A 20,674-nucleotide genomic window follows, 5' to 3' on the forward strand; every position below is an offset into this window, starting at 1 on the left:
GTGGTGTAATCATCGATTGTTGCAGACATGTGTGTCATTGTTTCGATCTACAAGGCCTCATCAATGCAGCTGGTATTTCACGTTTGAAAGTCGTCTGACCTAAATGACCTCGAAACTTATATCAGAATCCTCAAGGACAACACAGCCCACCACATAACTCCTCACAAACAAGAAGCTCAAATTTCCCTAACAATAATTAAAAGCTGCAGTTGTGTGCCAACGTTGATCCGTTGGGCGCCCAACTGAGTTCCAAACAATACAGTGCGCTCCACAGCGATTTGTCTCAACGTTTGGAACCAGACACACCTTTCTGCAGCTTTCAATTATTGTTGTGGGAATTTGAGCTTCTTGTTTGTGAGGAGTTGTGTGGTGGCCGTGTTGTCCTTGAGGGTATGTTATAAGATCATTTAGGTTAAACGACTTTTAAACGTATCTAAATAGAAGCGAGTCCTTTAACAACCTTTTGCCAGACCCGAGGTCATTTTGATCAGACTGCTCTCTATTTCATTTGTATCTTGATTCTTCAGGAAACTGCAGGTTGTACAAAACCTACCTATGGTTCCTACTTGGTCCAAGGTAGGACTGCAGTAATTACATTTCGTTGTTTTGGCGAGGATTGTGCAGTACATCGGAAGTAAAAAATAAGAAAACAGTTAAAGGAAATAAGTAAACTACTGAAAATTGCTTGCATTTATAAAAAGGTTTACAAAAAACTAAAAGTACTTTTGAAAAAATAAAAGCAAAGGCTGTGTTTACAGGGATTGTATTAACTTGGTATCCGTCGTATTTTTTGGCTGGAAGAGCTGACCCGGCAAAGCTTGGAAAAGAATGAGTGAACAGGTAAACATAACTTATATCCCCCTGGGATAAAATTAAAGGTTTATCTGCTATAACTAAGGGTTATCAATTCAATTTCCCCATTTAAATAATAAACATGCAAAATAAAAAAAACATGGGTGCCGACGAAGCCATAAAAGTGATCGATTCATGGGTTGTATTTCGAAAAGCCTTTTAAACGCAACAACTCGATATGTACAAATGCATATTCAAATACAAATTTACTCTCTATGTTTGTCTGCAACTAATTCATTTTTTGGTTGTAAAGGGATATGAAGCAGTTTTCATATCAAATACCGATGGAAGTCAAATAACCGAAGAAAAATTAAACCAACTGTTTAAAGATGTCAAAGACATGCCCGTGGCCATATATTCAATCGCCGGGGCTTTTAGGAAAGGGAAATCATTTATGCTTAACTTATTCCTGAAGTATTTGTCAATCAAATCAACCTCAACGGTAAGCTTGTAACCACAGTGTTAAATAGTTAATGGTTTAAGTGTTGAAATCTTTTCAACAGCAAAATCTTTTTAAAGGAAAGAAACTGGATGGAAACAGGAAATTTAAATGTAGGAGGATTTTCGTGGAGAGGAGGAATGGATCCTGATACTCAGGGAATATTAATTTACAGCAAATATTTTATTCTTGAAAACAACGTTGGCGAGAAGGTGTGTAACGTTTATACTTAATGCTCGTGGGTCCTGAATCAAAACAGTCGACTCGAATTTGATAGGTGACGCGAAGTAAAACCTTTGCAATAGTGTATGGGGACATCGCACGTAAAACTTCTTTGTTTCGTCAATCCCGGGGACCACATTGCGCAACAACACCTGGCACCCAACACTAAATTTCCCGTGTGTTGCCTTTGTGTCGTACTTTTGTCCAGGCGACTTTTTACTTCTGCATACATAAACCCTGTTTCCACAGTGGGTTGAAGGCAGTCCTCCCAGTATATCTATCTCCTACCCTTTCCATTAGCTCCGTTCTACGGTACCAATAGAGCTTGGCGAGTTCTCGGCGGCAGCTATCGGGTGTCGCAAACAGGGCATTTGAGACAGTGCGTGCTGCGCTGTGTTTCCATGGGACCTCCTCCGTGCTTTTGGTCATTTGGAAGCTCTGTAATCACTTTTCTTTCCGCCAGTCAAATTAAAACCCAAAGCGTAGCCTTCGCATCTAGCCTTCGAAAATCGTGGGTCAGTTCCTTGTCGTCAGAAAACATTTGCCTGCTATGGGCATCTGCGTTTGTATGTTCAGCTTCCGTGCGATGAACTAACTTAAAATCAAAACACGATGAAATGTCAAACCAATAGACATACTGCATGTACGTTTTTTTTATTTCCATAGCCATTAAAATAATATGTGGTCAGTGCGAAGTAAAAACGGCTTGCGTGCAGAACGACGAAATTGTAAAACAGAAACCTGCGATTACACACAACCACCGCAACATTTAACGCATATCAGTGTTCTACTCATATTTTGTGGACACACTAGGGAAATTGTTTAATAAAACTGAAGGCCTGACGACATTCTTCCAACCAGAATAAACTGTGACTATTTTGCTTTGTAAGGTCATACAATGGATAGGCAAACATTCGATAGTAAGCAGCACGACACAAAAAATGTCTTCATTCTTCCACGTTTTCGGGAACAGGCCAGTCCCCTCGCAGCGTGTTTTTTGTTGCACCTTACATTGTGTTAAAACAAACTATCCCAAAATGTTTATTTCCGGTTACGGCATGTGACACTCAGAAAGTTTTGGGGTTAACCCGTTAACCACTATACATGAAAAACAGCGTCGGGTCGCTGCAAATATTGCTCAAACTTTTCCAAATAAACAAAGATGTCGTCCAAATATGTCAGCGATCCATTGCATTCAACGCCATTTAAAACGATCCAAATTAAATGTTGAAAAGTCGTGCATTTGACGACCCAAATGGCATGACGTTAAACTCAAATAGCCCTTGGTGACTGGCAACGCAATTTCTCGTTATCACTGCTGGAGAGGAAAGCTACAATGTTTTGTGCTATCGTTTTTTTTTCGTACTGTCATTCCTTTTGCGCACATATTCGCGGGAGATCCCCATAGGTATCCACATGACCCTAAACTGCAACTTCCGTAAAAGGGGAAATAGTAAAAAACCTGTATCAATCAAGGCACATAGCAGCGCACGTAAGTTCAACCGGGACGGTTTCCACATGGTACGACGCCCTTGATGGTGAACGCAGGCCCTGATAGTCCCACTGTTGTCTTGAGCATCGGTATGATGCACTAATGCATAGGGCGCAGGTATAGCCGGGTTTAACTCAACCAAAACATGTGATATACGTTGTTGGCTAAGTTAAAGCATAGATAAACCGACCTTTTGTTTTAGCTGACTTACTTTCTGAATAAGACTTACTGTATAGATTATCACCAGAGGCTTGCCTCATATCAAAAACAATGCCCTCGGACTAATGATAAAAAATAAGCATGGTTCTTGCGCTGCCTCATTTGCATCCACGCTTGGGCAATAGCTTTCGTAGTGTCGACAAATTGTAAAAGTTTGCGCGTTTCTTTAAACGCGGCATTGAGAAATAAAAAATATTCTTCTCTATTGATACTACTGGTGCAGGTTCTGACCTGCTCGTCAGAGTTACATTTATCTTCCTTAAGGCTCGTAGCATCTGCTTGAAATTGTAATCTCAATGACCGTTATATATCGATGGCCGTAAGCCACGAACTCACTAAGCGAAAAAAACGGGAACAGAGAACTCACTGAGCGAAGAGGCCCAAGTTACGCGCACACTATAAGAAAAATCGTCGGTAGGCTGCATTGAGTGCTTACGCGTATCCTTCGCGTTACTAAAATGGGTTGGTTACTGTAAGTAAAATGATTTTTTCCTTCATCTATTCTAGGCTTTATATCTCCTTTATTGGGAGTGAATTATTGTTTGTCTGTAAACTACACATGGTTTATGACAGAGAAAAAGGGTTACGCAAATTAACTTCATTTATGAAAATCGAGTAGCGGCCTGTCGCAGTGAGGGGTGGTTGCATTAAGTTACGTCACCTTGCTGGTTTAAAACGCCCAAATCGGTTTGCAAAACGTATAGTGCCACTGATATGATTTTTTTGGGTTATCATGATACTGTAAATTATCGGAGAAAGGTTGAATTCTGTGCTAGTTTTTTGTTGTAAATTCCTCATCCTTTTTGCTTAAATTTACTGTTGTCTTTAGTATCCCTTTATATTGCGGCACCAAAAATTTTTTTTTGTTCATTGTTTGAAGGTTGCTGTTTTCTTGATGGACACCCAAGGACTGTTTAATAACAAGACATCAATGGCAAAATGCACTGCAATATTTGCATTGAGTACATTAATAAGTTCCGTACAAATCTACAATTTATCGCAACAAATACAAGAGGACAATCTTCAATGCTTAAGGGTAAGAAAGATTTTTAAAATAAGGCGTCGTAACTTTCTCAATATTTTTAAGCTGTTTACAAACTATGCACAAGCTTTGCAATCAAGCAAATGCGAAGATATCGCCAAGAACAAGCCTTTTCAGGTGATTTTTTCGAATGTTTGATTTAAGCTGCACTTGAACGTAGTACAAAATATAACAACCTGCCCTCTGCCGTGTATCTGACTCCTGCTCTACTGTTTAAACCTAGACTATACCTCCGTTGAAACATATTTAAGATTTACCTCGTTGAAACATAAACAAAAACACATCGACAACTTACAAACAATCCATCGAATCGATGCCCAAACGATAGCTCGTATAGCTAGGCGGCAATCAACCCAATTGGCTTGTGTCCCTCTTCTCTCTATTGCACTCTCTCTCTCCCAGATTACTTGATAAATTTGAAAGGAAAGTATAGCCAAAGAGAGTGCAGTTAATTGGGTTCGGGACAAAGGAATTGCGTGTTAAACAATAGCATTATAATAATGGGAACTGTTCTCTAATATGACGTGATACATGCAAAGCTACATAATCAACGTCAAGTTGTTTCTTAGAACTTTTGGTTTCTAATCCGCGATTGGCAATATTCATCCGAAGGATTTGGTCAAGAAGGAGGAAATAATGTTTTGAAAAAGTGCCTGGAACCAGACGACGATTCTGAAGTTGAGTTTTTCGATGTAAGAAGATACATAAAAAAGTCATTCGAAAATATATTTTGCTTCCTCCTGCCATATCCTGGATCAAAAATAGCTCAAAGGCCAAACGAAAGCAAAGGAATTGTATATGAAGGTAAATAACACTTTTTTTACACAGATACACAGATAACCTAATTAATTACCCCGTTTTTTAGACATGGATCAATCCTTTAAACAACATGTGAAAATATTTGTAGAGGGGTTGTTTTCGCCTGAAAAACTAGCGAGTAAAAAAATCGGAGGGAAACCAGCAAACGGTCAAAACATGATTGACTACATTATGACTATAATAACAAAAATACATTCCAGCGACCTACCGCAAATTAAAAATATTTTTGAGGTATGTCCATATGTTTCTTAAAATAACATTCAAAAAACCAAAATAACCAGCAAATACAATAATAATTCTGTATCTGTTCAGAGCACAGCGGATCAAGTAGCAAACAAAGTTCTTGCAGACTGTGATCACTTATGCAAAGAGAGGCTGCTGAAAATTTCCGTAATGATCCACATGCAAAACAGCCAACATTTTTTAATATGTCACACTTTCAGAAGGAAAAGTTGAATTACACAGATGATGAGGTGTCAGCTATTAAAGAGACAATAAAAAAAGAAATTTTCAAGATTTTTGAGGAAAGAATGTTACTTGGAAGCACAACTTTTAAAACTCAAACTCATGACAAACTTGAGACTCTTTTAAAGCGAAATTTCTTTGATTTTCGACAAGAAATTAGCAACAAATTAGTAATAGAAAAATGGCGAAAAGTCCCTTACAAACTAAAAGTTTAATGGATGTTTTATATTTCAGAGCGCACTAAAGTCAAAACTTGACAAAAACATAGAAAAGTCAATTCAAATCTTCGCCACGGAGTTCGCAAGCCTGGTTAGTTATAGGTGACAAATAACATTAAACAAAACAATACAAATGTTGAGAAGTGGAAACAACTCCAAGACAGGACAGTCCACTGGGAATAATCCAAACTAATATGATCCACACAAAATTTTTAAAAACAAACAGAGAAAATGTTGATGATTCACTCAAAAACAAATCGCCCAAAAAGGTTTTCTACGTTTTTTTGTGTTTCCAGCATCCATGTGCGGAATTGTTCAATCTAGCCGAAGTGGAAGTGTCGCACTTTAAAATAAGTGACACCTTGGAACAAGAATTCAGGGATGCACATCCCAAGTTGGACGATGTAATGATGACTGAATACATAGACAGACTAAAAAGGAGTATTCAGCAAAAATACGCTGAACTAACAAACTTATACATGTTTAAGCAGGTACCAATTATGTTATTAGGAGTTTACAGCAAAAATACTCTTATCAACTTTTTATAGATAACTGCAAAACAAAATATGGATAATTTAGTTTCTGAAATTGTGATGAATTTCAAAACAACGTTGACTTCAAGCGTATGTCTGGTGTTTTTACACTTACGCCCATGTTATAATGGGTTACTATTCTAATCTATTATACAGTGCTTATTTTGATACTAAAGGTCAAAATCTAAATGTCTAATTTTGAAACTGACAAAGAGATACATTTGTACAGCATGAAAGTACTGATGCTGCAGAAGTTGAAACTGCTGTGGAAAATGCAAAGAAAATTGCGCTTGATCAATTCAAGGAACAGTCAAAAATGTATCAAAAAACGTTTGTAGATACTTATCAACGAAATCTCGAAGCAGAATTAACTTTGCAGGAAAATGGAGAAGCACGCTACGACAAGAAAAAAGTAAAATTTATACATGATATTTAATTGTTTGACATGCACACAAAATGTTTATGCTCTCAAATTTTGCTTGAAAACTTTACAGATAGTTTCTTTAAAATGCATGCTGTGTGAAACATTACCAAAAATTGAAAAGAAGTATAAGAAGAAACTAAACGTAAGATTGGCTTTTTATTATTGTAAGAAGGGGCTCCTTCCTGCAAATAGAAACATAATAAGTATTTTTTTCAGTGTTGTTATAATGCTTAATATAGCCAGAAATAAATTTTAATGAGCTGTAATTTTGTATCTGTTCAGAGCACAGCGGACCAAATAGCAAACAAAGTTCTTGCAGACTGTGATCACTTATGCAAAGAGAGGCTGCTGAAAATTTCCGTAATGATTCACATGCAAAACAGCCAACATTTTTTAATATGTCACACTTTCAGAAGGAAAAGTTGAATTACACAGATGACGAGGTGTCAGCTATTAAAGAGACAATAAAAAAAGAAATTTTCAAGATTTTTGAGGAAAGAATGTTACTTGGAAGCACAACTTTTAAAACTCAAACTCGTGACAAACTTGAGACTCTTTTGAAACGAAATTTCTTTGATTTCCGACAAGAAATTAGCAACAAATTAGTAATAGAAAAATGGCGAAAAGTCCCTTACAAACTAAAAGTTTAATGGATGTTTTATATTTCAGAGCGCACTAAAGTCAAAACTTGACAAAAACATAGAAAAGTCAATTCAAAGCTTCGGCACGCAGTTCGCAAGCCTGGTTAGTTATAGGTGACAAATAACATTAAACAAAACAATACAAATGTTGAGAAGTAGAAACAACTCCAAGACAGGACAGTCCACTGGGAATAATCCAAACTAATATGATCCACGCAAAATTTTTAAAAACAAACAGAGAAAATGTTGATGATTCACTCAAAAACAAATCGCCCAAAAAGGTTTTCTACGTTTTTTTGTGTTTCCAGCATCCATGTGCGGAATTGTTTAATCTAGCCGAAGTGGAAGTGTCGCACTTAAAAATAAGTGACGCCTTGGAACAAGAATTCAGGGATGCACATCCCAAGTTGGACGATGTAATGATGACTGAATACATAGACAGACTAAAAAGGAGTATTCAGCAAAAATACGCTGAACTAACAAACTTATACATGTTTAAGCAGGTACCAATTATGTTCTTAGGAGTTTACAGCAAAAATACTCTTATCAACTTTTTATAGATGACTGCAAAACAAAATATGGATAATTTAGTTTCTGAAATTGTGATGAATTTCAAAACAACGTTGACTTCAAGCGTATGTCTGGTGTTTTTACACTTACGCCCATGTTATAATGGGTTACTATTCTAATCTACTATACAGTGCTTATTTTGATACTAAAGGTCAAAATCTAAATGTCTAATTTTGAAACTGACAAAGAGATACATTTGTACAGCATGAAAGTACTGATGCTGCAGAAGTTGAAACTGCTGTGGAAAATGCAAAGAAAATTGCGCTTGATCAATTCAAGGAACAGTCAAAAATGTATCAAAAAACGTTTGTAGATACTTATCAACGAAATCTCGAAGCACAATTAACTTTGCAGGAAAATGGAGAAGCACGCTACGACAAGAAAAAAGTAAAATTTATACATGACATTTAATTGTTTGACATGCACACAAAATGTTTATGCTCTCAAATTTTGCTTAAAAACTTTACAGATAATTTCTTTAAAAAGCATGCTGTGTGAAACATTACCAAAAATTGAAAAGAAGTATAAGAAGAAACTAAACGTAAGATTGGCTTTTTATTATTGTAAGAAGGGGCTCCTTCCTGCAAATAGAAACATAATAAGTATTTTTTTCAGTTTTGTTATAATGCTTAATATAGCCAGAAATAAATTTTAATGAGCTGTAATTTTGTATCTGTTCAGAGCACAGCGGACCAAATAGCAAACAAAGTTCTTGCAGACTGTGATCACTTATGCAAAGAGAGGCTGCTGAAAATTTCCGTAATGATTCACATGCAAAACAGCCAACATTTTTTAATATGTCACACTTTCAGAAGGAAAAGTTGAATTACACAGATGACGAGGTGTCAGCTATTAAAGAGACAATAAAAAAAGAAATTTTCAAGATTTTTGAGGAAAGAATGTTACTTGGAAGCACAACTTTTAAAACTCAAACTCGTGACAAACTTGAGACTCTTTTGAAACGAAATTTCTTTGATTTCCGACAAGAAATTAGCAACAAATTAGTAATAGAAAAATGGCGAAAAGTCCCTTACAAACTAAAAGTTTAATGGATGTTTTATATTTCAGAGCGCACTAAAGTCAAAACTTGACAAAAGCATAGAAAAGTCAATTCAAAGCTTCGGCACGGAGTTCGCAAGCCTGGTTAGTTATAGGTGACAAATAACATTAAACAAAACAATACAAATGTTGAGAAGTGGAAACAACTCCAAGACAGGACAGTCCACTGGGAATAATCCAAACTAATATGATCCACACAAAATTTTTAAAAACAAACAGAGAAAATGTTGATGATTCACTCAAAAACAAATCGCCCAAAAAGGTTTTCTACGTTTTTTTGTGTTTCCAGCATCCATGTGCGGAATTGTTTAATCTAGCCGAAGTGGAAGTGTCGCACTTAAAAATAAGTGACGCCTTGGAACAAGAATTCAGGGATGCACATCCCAAGTTGGACGATGTAATGATGACTGAATACATAGACAGACTAAAAAGGAGTATTCAGCAAAAATACGCTGAACTAACAAACTTATACATGTTTAAGCAGGTACCAATTATGTTATTAGGAGTTTACAGCAAAAATACTCTTATCAACTTTTTATAGATGACTGCAAAACAAAATATGGATAATTTAGTTTCTGAAATTGTGATGAATTTCAAAACAACGTTGACTTCAAGCGTATGTCTGGTGTTTTTACACTTACGCCCATGTTATAATGGGTTACTATTCTAATCTACTATACAGTGCTTATTTTGATACTAAAGGTCAAAATCTAAATGTCTAATTTTGAAACTGACAAAGAGATACATTTGTACAGCATGAAAGTACTGATGCTGCAGAAGTTGAAACTGCTGTGGAAAATGCAAAGAAAATTGCGCTTGATCAATTCAAGGAACAGTCAAAAATGTATCAAAAAACGTTTGTAGATACTTATCAACGAAATCTCGAAGCACAATTAACTTTGCAGGAAAATGGAGAAGCACGCTACGACAAGAAAAAAGTAAAATTTATACATGACATTTAATTGTTTGACATGCACACAAAATGTTTATGCTCTCAAATTTTGCTTAAAAACTTTACAGATAATTTCTTTAAAAAGCATGCTGTGTGAAACATTACCAAAAAATGAAAAGAAGTATAAGAAGAAACTAAACGTAAGATTGGCTTTTTATTATTGTAAGAAGGGGCTCCTTCCTGCAAATAGAAACATAATAAGTATTTTTTTCAGTTTTGTTATAATGCTTAATATAGCCAGAAATAAATTTTAATGAGCTGTAATTTTGTATCTGTTCAGAGCACAGCGGACCAAATAGCAAACAAAGTTCTTGCAGACTGTGATCACTTATGCAAAGAGAGGCTGCTGAAAATTTCCGTAATGATTCACATGCAAAACAGCCAACATTTTTTAATATGTCACACTTTCAGAAGGAAAAGTTGAATTACACAGATGATGAGGTGTCAGCTATTAAAGAGACAATAAAAAAAGAAATTTTCAAGATTTTTGAGGAAAGAATGTTACTTGGAAGCACAACTTTTAAAACTCAAACTCGTGACAAACTTGAGACTCTTTTGAAACGAAATTTCTTTGATTTCCGACAAGAAATTAGCAACAAATTAGTAATAGAAAAATGGCGAAAAGTCCCTTACAAACTAAAAGTTTAATGGATGTTTTATATTTCAGAGCGCACTAAAGTCAAAACTTGACAAAAGCATAGAAAAGTCAATTCAAAGCTTCGGCACGGAGTTCGCAAGCCTGGTTAGTTATAGGTGACAAATAACATTAAACAAAACAATACAAATGTTGAGAAGTGGAAACAACTCCAAGACAGGACAGTCCACTGGGAATAATCCAAACTAATATGATCCACACAAAATTTTTAAAAACAAACAGAGAAAATGTTGATGATTCACTCAAAAACAAATCGCCCAAAAAGGTTTTCTACGTTTTTTTGTGTTTCCAGCATCCATGTGCGGAATTGTTTAATCTAGCCGAAGTGGAAGTGTCGCACTTAAAAATAAGTGACGCCTTGGAACAAGAATTCAGGGATGCACATCCCAAGTTGGACGATGTAATGATGACTGAATACATAGACAGACTAAAAAGGAGTATTCAGCAAAAATACGCTGAACTAACAAACTTATACATGTTTAAGCAGGTACCAATTATGTTATTAGGAGTTTACAGCAAAAATACTCTTATCAACTTTTTATAGATGACTGCAAAACAAAATATGGATAATTTAGTTTCTGAAATTGTGATGAATTTCAAAACAACGTTGACTTCAAGCGTATGTCTGGTGTTTTTACACTTACGCCCATGTTATAATGGGTTACTATTCTAATCTACTATACAGTGCTTATTTTGATACTAAAGGTCAAAATCTAAATGTCTAATTTTGAAACTGACAAAGAGATACATTTGTACAGCATGAAAGTACTGATGCTGCAGAAGTTGAAACTGCTGTGGAAAATGCAAAGAAAATTGCGCTTGATCAATTCAAGGAACAGTCAAAAATGTATCAAAAAACGTTTGTAGATACTTATCAACGAAATCTCGAAGCAGAATTAACTTTGCAGGAAAATGGAGAAGCACGCTACGACAAGAAAAAAGTAAAATTTATACATGATATTTAATTGTTTGACATGCACACAAAATGTTTATGCTCTCAAATTTTGCTTAAAAACTTTACAGATAATTTCTTTAAAATGCATGCTGTGTGAAACATTACCAAAAATTGAAAAGAAGTATAAGAAGAAACTAAACGTAAGATTGGCTTTTTAATATTGTAAGAAGGGGCTCCTTCCTGCAAATAGAAACCTAATAAGTATTTTTTTCAGTGTTGTTATAATGCTTAATATAGCCAGAAATAAATTTTAATGAGCTGTATTTTAAATGCACAGCAAACATGGCAACGCGACATGTATTTGAACGCAAATGAAGTACGTACACTACACGAAGAGTGTATCAAATTTTCTGAGGAGTTTGCCAGGAAATCTTTAGAAAGTTTTCAGTCCAGTGACAAAGATGCTGCGGAAGTTCGACTTGCTAAATTTTATGAACAACAAAAAAACATGTTGGTGTATGAAAACGAAAGAATAAAGGTGACCAACCACGGCGTTTTTAAAACACAAGTTTGAATGTTTAACATGTTTTCCAGGACAATTCAGAACTGAAGCTTGAACAAACGTTTCAAACTTGTTTGAATGAATATCGTAAAAAAATGAAGAAGGTATAATTTTTGCTAGGTTTTAATATTAACTCGGTCATTACACTAAATAGTTTGCTATCTGTCCTTTCTTTGTTACAGATAAACTTTAATGAAATGGAAGAAGATCACCTTCACCAAAAGCATGAAGACGTTGCGAACCAGGCATTCAAAAAATTTGAAAACGGAAGTGCAAATATTAGAAACCTTGAAATGCAGAAAAGAAACTATTTTGAAAAACTTCAAGCCGCAATAGACGACGAATATACTTATAACCTAAATGGTTTTTTTAGAAATAAGGTAATTCACATTAATTTTATCAATTTTCATATTCCCTAGTCGATTTTTTTAGGAAATCCTAAAGGAAGCAATCTCTGCTTTGTCCACCGCTTCCATTTATGTTTACAGTGAGATTATGTCAAAAGTAAGTTGATTTTTGCCATAAAATCCAAATATAATTAGATATTTTTTCAGATCCTTGCTTTCGAAACATGTCAAAATATTCATTGCATGTTAAGTTTAAAGAAATACCGATAGCGGGCTAATGCATACAAAATAATTTTATTGGACATGCCACCGTTTGTGTGACGATCCGCGCTAACGCAGGCGTTCGTATTTTTGACCATAATTAACCTTAACGCAGCTTAAAAGCTGGAAACTTTCCACCCCCAAAAAAGTTTCGACCAATTCTTAATATTTTACACATTGACAAAGAAATTAGAACACCCTACAAATGACAAATGGGTAGAGGAATTCCATTCCGAGGCCAGAGATAAGGCTCTGTACCAATTCGACACAGGGATGGGGAAGAAATGTCCATTTAAAAACAACAAAAGAGTTGAGTTGTGCCAAAAACTTGAAGAGGCAAAAACTGATTTTTTAAATAAACAGGTAGATATATGTGTGATCACTACGTACCAATTCATTTACTTTACAAAAAAATTACCATGACTTTTTTTTAATTTTTAGAAAATTGCCAATGTGATAGCAGCTGAACATGTCCTGGAAGCTCAAAAAACTTATCAATCAAAAATGGCAAAGGTATTGTTATTTGCTCTGTTTTCTGAGTGACTATTTAAGTTTTTTTAGTGTGAATTGTTTCAAGGTATGTTCGAAAGGCTACATTGACGATACTACACTCCTTGAAAAACACGCTGCTTGTCAAAAGGAAGCCTTAAAAAAGCTACAGAAGAAGGCCTCACAACAACAATTTTACAAATACAAACATGTTGAGTCCAACCTTTTGCTTGCTATTCAATCAGAATGGACAACATTCCAAACAGGAAATACGACGTTTAAGGTATGCTTACACATTCAAATGTATATCCTGATAACTTAATATTCAAATGTGTTAAGAAAGGGAAAATATGTGAAATCAGGAAGAAAGAAACTGATCTTGTGCAATGTTATCAAGGTCATCTCAATGAGGTGAAACAAACAATAAACCAAATTCTGTCAAACAAAAAAAATAATTTTACAGTTTAATTGACGTGTATCCAAATTGCAAAGAACTTGTTTAATCCAGAAATCTCAAGAGTGTGTCGACGATAAGGAGTTTTCAGAATTCGCCAAGGAAAAAGAAAACGAGCTGTTAAAAAAGTTTGAGGAAATGGATTCGAAGTATTTGAGTGATTATTTTCAGGAAGCCAAAGATCGTCTTAAAAAAAGTTTAAAATCTGAATTTCATTTCTATGTTTCAAATGTACATGTCATGGTCAAGGTAACCCACATAAAAATGAATAAAATTGTTTGAAAATGGATTTAAACCTAATTATTTGCTGCAGAGAAATATGATGATAAAAGTGGAGAAACTTTCCTATACAGCCTTGAAAACATTTGAGGAATCAGTTGAAGAAGTGAGACAACAAATATTATTCTAATAATGAGGGTGCTTACTTTTTAAATTTAGGTTTGCAAACAGCACTTTCATGAATCTGATCTTGAAGAGCGATTGGATAATAGTAGAAAAAGAGCTTTGGGCCACTTTTTGGACAACACAGATTACATGCCTGATCACATTGTAAAAGATATACGTCAAAGATTGGAGGAAAATTTGGACAGATTGAAATTTAAATACAAAAGCGAAAACGCTAGAACTAAGGTATTCTTGAAATTAAATGTATTTGATAAACAACATGCTTTTTTCTAGGAGTACATTGAGTTGTTTTGTAATGGAGCCAAATCAGAAGCCACTGCATACTTGAGGGAAAAACTGGGCGCGGTACAATACATAAATTTGTGTAACACATTAAAAAACAAAAGTTACATGAGTTGCATGCAGGATAAACCTGTCACCATTGAAACTGCATATGAAACTACTTCTAAAGTTATCAGGGAAGCAACTGCGGTTTACGATACGCGAATGCAAAGCTGTGGAAAACAGTTTGACGCAAAACCATACGAAAAAGAGACACAAGACATTCTAGACAACATATGTGATGAGTATATTCAAAGAGTAAAGAATCAATGGGTAAGCTTGGTCTACATACGCGGATATTAAACATTAGTATGTAATAAGTATGTTAGATAAAAGATAATATTTAAAACGTTGCATTTTTTGGACTTTTATGGCCACTAAAATGTCAATTGTATATTTTTTTAAATATAATGAATGGAATAGGTCTGCAATTACACAGAAACACAGTCATATACACCATTACGATATCACTGTATCCAGACTTGTTTGGCCAATTGCCTAGATCTTCTATAAAAAATGGACCAGTAAACCACAACCCTGATCCGATTAGACCAACTGCCGTTATCCCACGAGAAGTCAAGTCCGCAGGATTTTGCTTCGTTGAAAGATGTTGCCAATGATGGACGCACGTGTTCCGTTGTACTTTGTAGCACTACAGAAGAATCGGTCCAAAACATTGAAGGACGTAAATCCAAACCGAGCTCCTTTCTTATGAGTTGCTCCATCTTGACAGCTGCCATGAGCTCGAGACGTGGAATGGAGTCTTCGTGTTGCGGAGCCAAATGGGACTTGGCCATCACCATAGTGCATGGGATCTTGTTGTCAATGCCCATGGATAGCAAACGGTGCCGTAGGCCTTCCTTGAGGCATCTACAAACACATGCACTTGAGAACTTACTATATCGTGTGTGGGCAATTTGAAATAACGGGAAATGATGACTTCGCGCAATTTGGTCAACCCAGTCAGCCATCCTTTCCAGCTCCTGAGATCTTTGGCAGGCATTGGCTCATCCCATTCAATTTCCTGTTGACACAAACTTTTATAAATCAGCCGCGCCTTTAGAACCACTGGCGTTACCAAGCCCAATGGGTCAAAAATTGAGTTCATCATGAAGAGTAGACTACAACGGGTGCGGGGTTTCGTAGGTAAATTTACGGAAAACGTAAATTCATCGGGGTACACGTTCCAATGCACACTTAAAACACGCTTCTGCAACTCTGTATCTAGCGGATGCAATTACAGTGACTTGCTCAGTTCTTCCTTTTACAGACTATTGTAACACGGCTAAGCTAACCTTGTCACAGGGGTTTGACCGCACCGTCAGGAAAGAACAGTATTCTTTTATTCTGCGGCACAGTTAAGAAACTGTGACACGCTCACTAAACAAACAAACACATATTAGCGTACAGTCACACATGCAACATGACACACGGTATTAAACTCACCAATACAAGATGCACAAAGGACCGACTGCGAATCGCATTCGGTTGCACCAGGTAAATATACGTTATTCTGTTTCTATTCAAGTTACCAACTTGAGTCAATTCACTGCAATTCACAACAGGTATTTTCATTTAACCACAAAAACAGTTTAATGCACGCGGACAAATTCAACACGTGGCAAACATTAAAGGCTGGTTCACACTGAACGCGCAAATCGTAAACGGATTGCGGCAGTGCGGAAACCGCCTAGCGTCAATGTCGCCAACCGCACAACGTTCACATTGCTCGACGGCGCCACGCAGCGTTAGCGTCTAGTGTTGTCTGCGCGACGGGGTCAAACAAGGTCAAAGGTTTGTTTATTTTCTGTAGTGGACCATTTTTAGCTTATTTTCCTTATCTTGTCACCAGTAAAGTTGTAGTAAAAGTGGTCATGGATGAACTTGTGTGTTCTTTATTGCTTGAACAGCAAAACCTTATTCTCCTATTGTTAATGAAGCAACAGAAACGAAGGTGGTGGGTGAGACCCATATTGCAGAAGAGAAAAAGTATGGGCGAGCAAAATCTGGTGCAAGAAATAAGAAACGACCCCCAGAGTTTCCATAAGTATTTTCGGATGGACACTGCTTCATATGATTTGCTTTTATCGCTGGTTCAGCCCTTAATAGAGAAACAGGACACACCGTGGAGAGAAGCAATTTCGGCAAATCAGAAGCTTGCAATGACTTTAAGGTATGTATTACATGTTATGTAGGTATAGGCTACTGTAAATTAGATATGTTTTCACCATCTGGATCTAATAATTGTAACAAACTGTCTTAGGTACTTGGCCACAGGAGATTCCCAACAAACAATAGCCTTCAATTTCCGTGTCGGGCGTTCAACCATATCTGGAATTCTTACAGACACTTGCAAAGCACTTTGTCAAGTTTTGCAGCCTTACTTGAAAATGCCATCATCACAAGAAGAATGGCATGCCATAGCTTCCGATTATGAACGCCAATGGAACTTCCCAATGTGCGTTGGTGCTATTGACGGAAAGCACGTTATGATTCAAGCCCCGCCGATGTCAGGTTCAGAGTTTTACAACTACAAGGGGCACTTCAGCATTGTATTGATGGCTTGCTGCACAGCTAATTACAAGTTTTCGTACGTCGATATAGGAGACTCCGGAAGACACAGCGACGGGGGAGTTTTTTCAAACTCAATCTTCGGCCAGCAATTGTTGCACGGCAACTTACCGTTGCCTGCTCCTCGTTGTCTCCCGAATACAACAACAACTGTACCCTATTGTTTTGTTGGAGATGCAGCCTTTCCACTCAGAAACAACCTAATGAGGCCTTATCCGGGTCATTTCTTGCCAACTGACAAAAGAATTTTTAACTATAGGCTTTCAAGAGCAAGGCGGGTAATTGAAAATACATTTGGAATTTTATCTACACGTTGGCGAATTTTCAGGCGACCTATAATAGCTAACGTAGACAAAGCAGTTTTAATTACCAAGGCCGCTTGTTCCCTTCACAACTTTCTTCAAGACCAAGGGGATGAAAGTTACTTGCCTTCACACCTACTAGATAGAGAGGATAATGGTGAACTTGTAACAGGGTCCTGGAGAGCGGAAACTATTCCATCTCCTCATGCAGTCTGCCACTATTCAGAAATGAAATAAAGACTAAATTGATAATGAGCAATGTCAGAAATCATTAAGGAAGTTCACATTAAGCTTGTTTCAATCTTCTAAGGCAACAATCTATGAAAAAAACTTGATTTTCTTGATTAAATTAAACTAGTCCTGCCTTCATTACCAGGCTGTCCAAGTTCTTTAGATATCATCACCCATGCATTTTCTTTTCTGGAAGTGTCCTTATAATCTCTGTGCTTGGTATTATAGATAGATGGCGATTGTGAAACCAAATGTATTAACATTTCATTAAAAGTTTCCATTATAATTATAATTATTATTGGCTACAAACAAAACAGTGTACTATTGTACTTAATACAACATCGACAGTATGTCGCAAGACGCCGCGCAAAAGTTGAATTAATTCAACCTTGCAGTTTGCCGCTTCGAACCGACTTGTTTACCGTTGACGTTGTTACCGCGTTTTGTGTGACATGCTTGCCGTTTGCCGTTGTCCGTTAGCCGCGGAAGTTTGCCGCAAACCGCGTTCAGTGTGAACCAGCCTGCGAATCGCATTCGGTTGCACCAGGTAAATATACGTTATTCTGTTTCTATTCAAGTTACCAACTTGAGTCAATTCACTGCAATTCACAACAGGTATTTTCATTTAACCACAAAAACAGTTTAATGCACGCGGACAAATTCAACACGTGGCAAACATTAAGACTGCTGGCTCTAGCCTTGCATCATACAGTTGGTAGGGGCATTATGGCGTTTCTATTGTTGTGAAATTTCCTCACATGGAAAGTTACGCGCACAGAAATCTGACAACTATTGAGGATTTCAGCGCTGTTTGACAACCATTTTGTCAAACGAAGACCCCCCCTTGGTCAGTAGTGAACGTAGCTTCAACCAACGGAAGTCCATCCTTCACAATAGAAACTGAAATCAAACAATCATCAACATAAAAGTTACGTTCGACGGTGGATGCAACTACAGGTTCAAACTCACTACCACAGTTCTCAGCAGTTTGCCGCAAGCAGAAGGCAGCGCAAATTGGCGAGGTTGCTTCAAAAAGGTGCACATCCATTCTATAAGACTCAGGGTCTCTCGACAAATCTCCTCCGGGCCACTAAGGGAAACGTAGACTGTCCCGATCACGAGGGGCAACACGCACTAGATAAAACATTACAGCATACTTACAAGGCTGTTAACGAGGTCAGGCCCTTGCATAAGAACTTGACTAAGTAACACGCCACGGTGGTGAACTGCACAATCGAAAACAATACGCAGCTCACCTGGTTTATGAATGTTGACGACTCCATGATGCGGAACATAAGTGCGACAGTTTGCGACCAACTCAGTGACACTTTTTACGCAAACCCATAGTCGATGGTCGCCTGTACTGCTCTGCGTACCTTGTGCGCATGTCTTGATCCTTTGATATACCAGAGGATGTTAGTTGACAAAAAAAATCGCCAGTTAACAAAAGTTTGAACGCGGGTTACTCGGCCGCCCTACGGGGTGGCAGCATTTTTTACTCGTAAAAGTTCACAGGCTAACCTTTCTAAACGATATCAACATTATAAAAAAAACATGTCCATAATAGGTTATGAATATCATATGCGTATTATGACATAACTCTAAGCGACTTTGTTTGCCGCTGAAATCCTTCCAAACAAATATTCTTTTGTCTCCATTCTATCAAATAATACCAAATTCCCATCTAAAAAAACGCACATATTGTCGAATTTGCGTCAAAGTTTTGCGCACGCTTCAAACACAATTCGGCCATAAAAACTTGCACAAGCGTATGCCGTTGAAATTCTTGTGAACCAACAACCTTACACACTCCTGCAATCAAATAAAATCAAACTTGGCCTTCCAAAAAAACGCGCACCTTCTTAAATTGGACAAATATAAACCATACCCCCATACGCCTTTGAACGCTATGGAGCAGCACGCGAATTGATTAGTTAAATTGGATTAGTTTAAACTTTCCAGGTAAAGTATATATTCGAGTCGATTAAATCTAAAAATCAAGTGCAAAACAACGCCTTAGAAATTATCGTAGTCCTTAATTATGGACCAAATGTAAGTTCAGCGTCGTGGGTTTCAAAATATGTCAGACAATAACTTTTGGATTTTAGATATCATCTATTTGTTTAGGAAAATATTCATGTTTCTGCCGAAAGGAGTAAACAAGCTGCTAAGCAAGATGTTTTTCTCTCTTTTCGTATAGACGGAGGAAGTTAAAAATACGAAAATGCGAACTGGTTAAAAACCAAGTCCAACTATAATTTTCACAAACTTAAACTGTTATACAAGCAAAAGCGCCGATGAAGCAATGACCTTGTGCAACCCAGGAGGGTACCTATATGTGTTTGTTTTTTGTCTGGCAATGTCGTTATAAATATAGTTGCTTATAATTGTATTGATCCCTGTGATCTTATTGCCCACCTACATACTGTGATCTTATCTTTTTTGTTTTTGATCTACAAAAGTGTTTGGCGGCCATATAGAATGGCGCCACTTTTTGCTCTTGTCGTAAATCCTGAAACCTGACTAGTTCTTAGTTTTGCGCTGTTGCCGCTTACCATACCATTTTACGGTTTATAACCAACTGTAGCAGGTGTTTTTGCGAAAACCGAACAAAGTCGCATATGCATTATTGACAGGCTTGCTTATTGTTTAGTTGGGTCAGAGATAGGTTTATAATTTTGGGGGGGTGTCATGCGATATGAGTGACCGGTATATAGTGATAAAATGGTCTTATGGTGATCAATGTGAAGATAGTTTATGATCACCCCTTTACTGATTACGACGCCACTGTCAGAGAATTGTGAAGTCGCAGTCTGTCAACTTCACGCATTGCGTGCTGCCCCAAATTTTTGGATCACCCCAAAATAAAATATCCAACCTTCTCGCGTTGCTGCATATTGTGGTTAAGCCTTGTTTAATTAAAAGTACAACGGTAAATACTAATTCTATGCTGGTTCGTCATCAGGTTACTTTAATAGTGTTTAATAAAATACCGTATATGTGCTGTAATCATCGATTGTTGCAGACACGTGTGTCATTGTTTCGACCTACAAGGCCTCATCAATGCAGCTGGTAATTCACGTTTGAAAGTCGTCTGACCTTAATGACCTCCAAACTTATATCAGAATTCTCAAGGGCAACACAGCCCACCACATAGCTCCTCGCCAACAAGAAGGTCAAATTTCCATGACAATAATTGAAAGCTGCGTTGATCCGTTAGACACCCAACTGGGT

At 36.9% G+C, this 20,674-nt stretch overlaps 2 protein-coding genes across 2 annotated transcripts; both read left to right on the forward strand.

Annotated features, from left to right (window-relative positions):
* Positions 1-450: 450 nt before the first annotated feature.
* On the forward strand, positions 451-6,719 carry LOC145911995 (atlastin-2-like; the record flags this gene model as incomplete). Its single annotated transcript, XM_082999426.1, has 14 exons — positions 451-576; positions 759-840; positions 1,106-1,294; positions 1,372-1,503; positions 4,105-4,260; positions 4,312-4,383; positions 4,836-5,070; positions 5,132-5,316; positions 5,398-5,475; positions 5,529-5,720; positions 5,785-5,859; positions 6,065-6,259; positions 6,317-6,391; positions 6,531-6,719. Coding segments are annotated over exons 2-14 (1,785 nt in total), but the record flags the coding sequence as incomplete, so codon positions are not given.
* LOC145911997 (uncharacterized) lies at positions 6,703-20,320 on the forward strand. The gene is made up of 36 exons (XM_082999427.1): positions 6,703-6,867; positions 7,008-7,085; positions 7,139-7,330; positions 7,395-7,469; positions 7,675-7,869; positions 7,927-8,001; positions 8,141-8,323; positions 8,406-8,477; positions 8,618-8,695; positions 8,749-8,940; positions 9,005-9,079; positions 9,285-9,479; positions 9,537-9,611; positions 9,751-9,933; positions 10,016-10,087; positions 10,228-10,305; positions 10,359-10,550; positions 10,615-10,689; positions 10,895-11,089; positions 11,147-11,221; positions 11,361-11,543; positions 11,626-11,697; positions 11,835-12,035; positions 12,092-12,163; positions 12,242-12,439; positions 12,492-12,563; positions 12,854-13,030; positions 13,109-13,180; positions 13,245-13,439; positions 13,496-13,567; positions 13,665-13,859; positions 13,924-13,995; positions 14,049-14,240; positions 14,289-14,360; positions 14,421-14,609; positions 19,568-20,320. Exons 1-36 carry the CDS (start codon positions 6,727-6,729, stop codon positions 19,652-19,654), a joined length of 4,617 nt encoding a protein of 1,538 aa, XP_082855553.1. The 5' UTR covers positions 6,703-6,726; the 3' UTR covers positions 19,655-20,320.
* Positions 20,321-20,674: the final 354 nt, after the last annotated feature.

Source organism: Ascidia mentula, chromosome 8, assembly GCF_947561715.1.
Source record: "Ascidia mentula chromosome 8, kaAscMent1.1, whole genome shotgun sequence".
In the NCBI taxonomy this organism is placed as follows: Eukaryota; Metazoa; Chordata; class Ascidiacea; order Phlebobranchia; family Ascidiidae; genus Ascidia; species Ascidia mentula.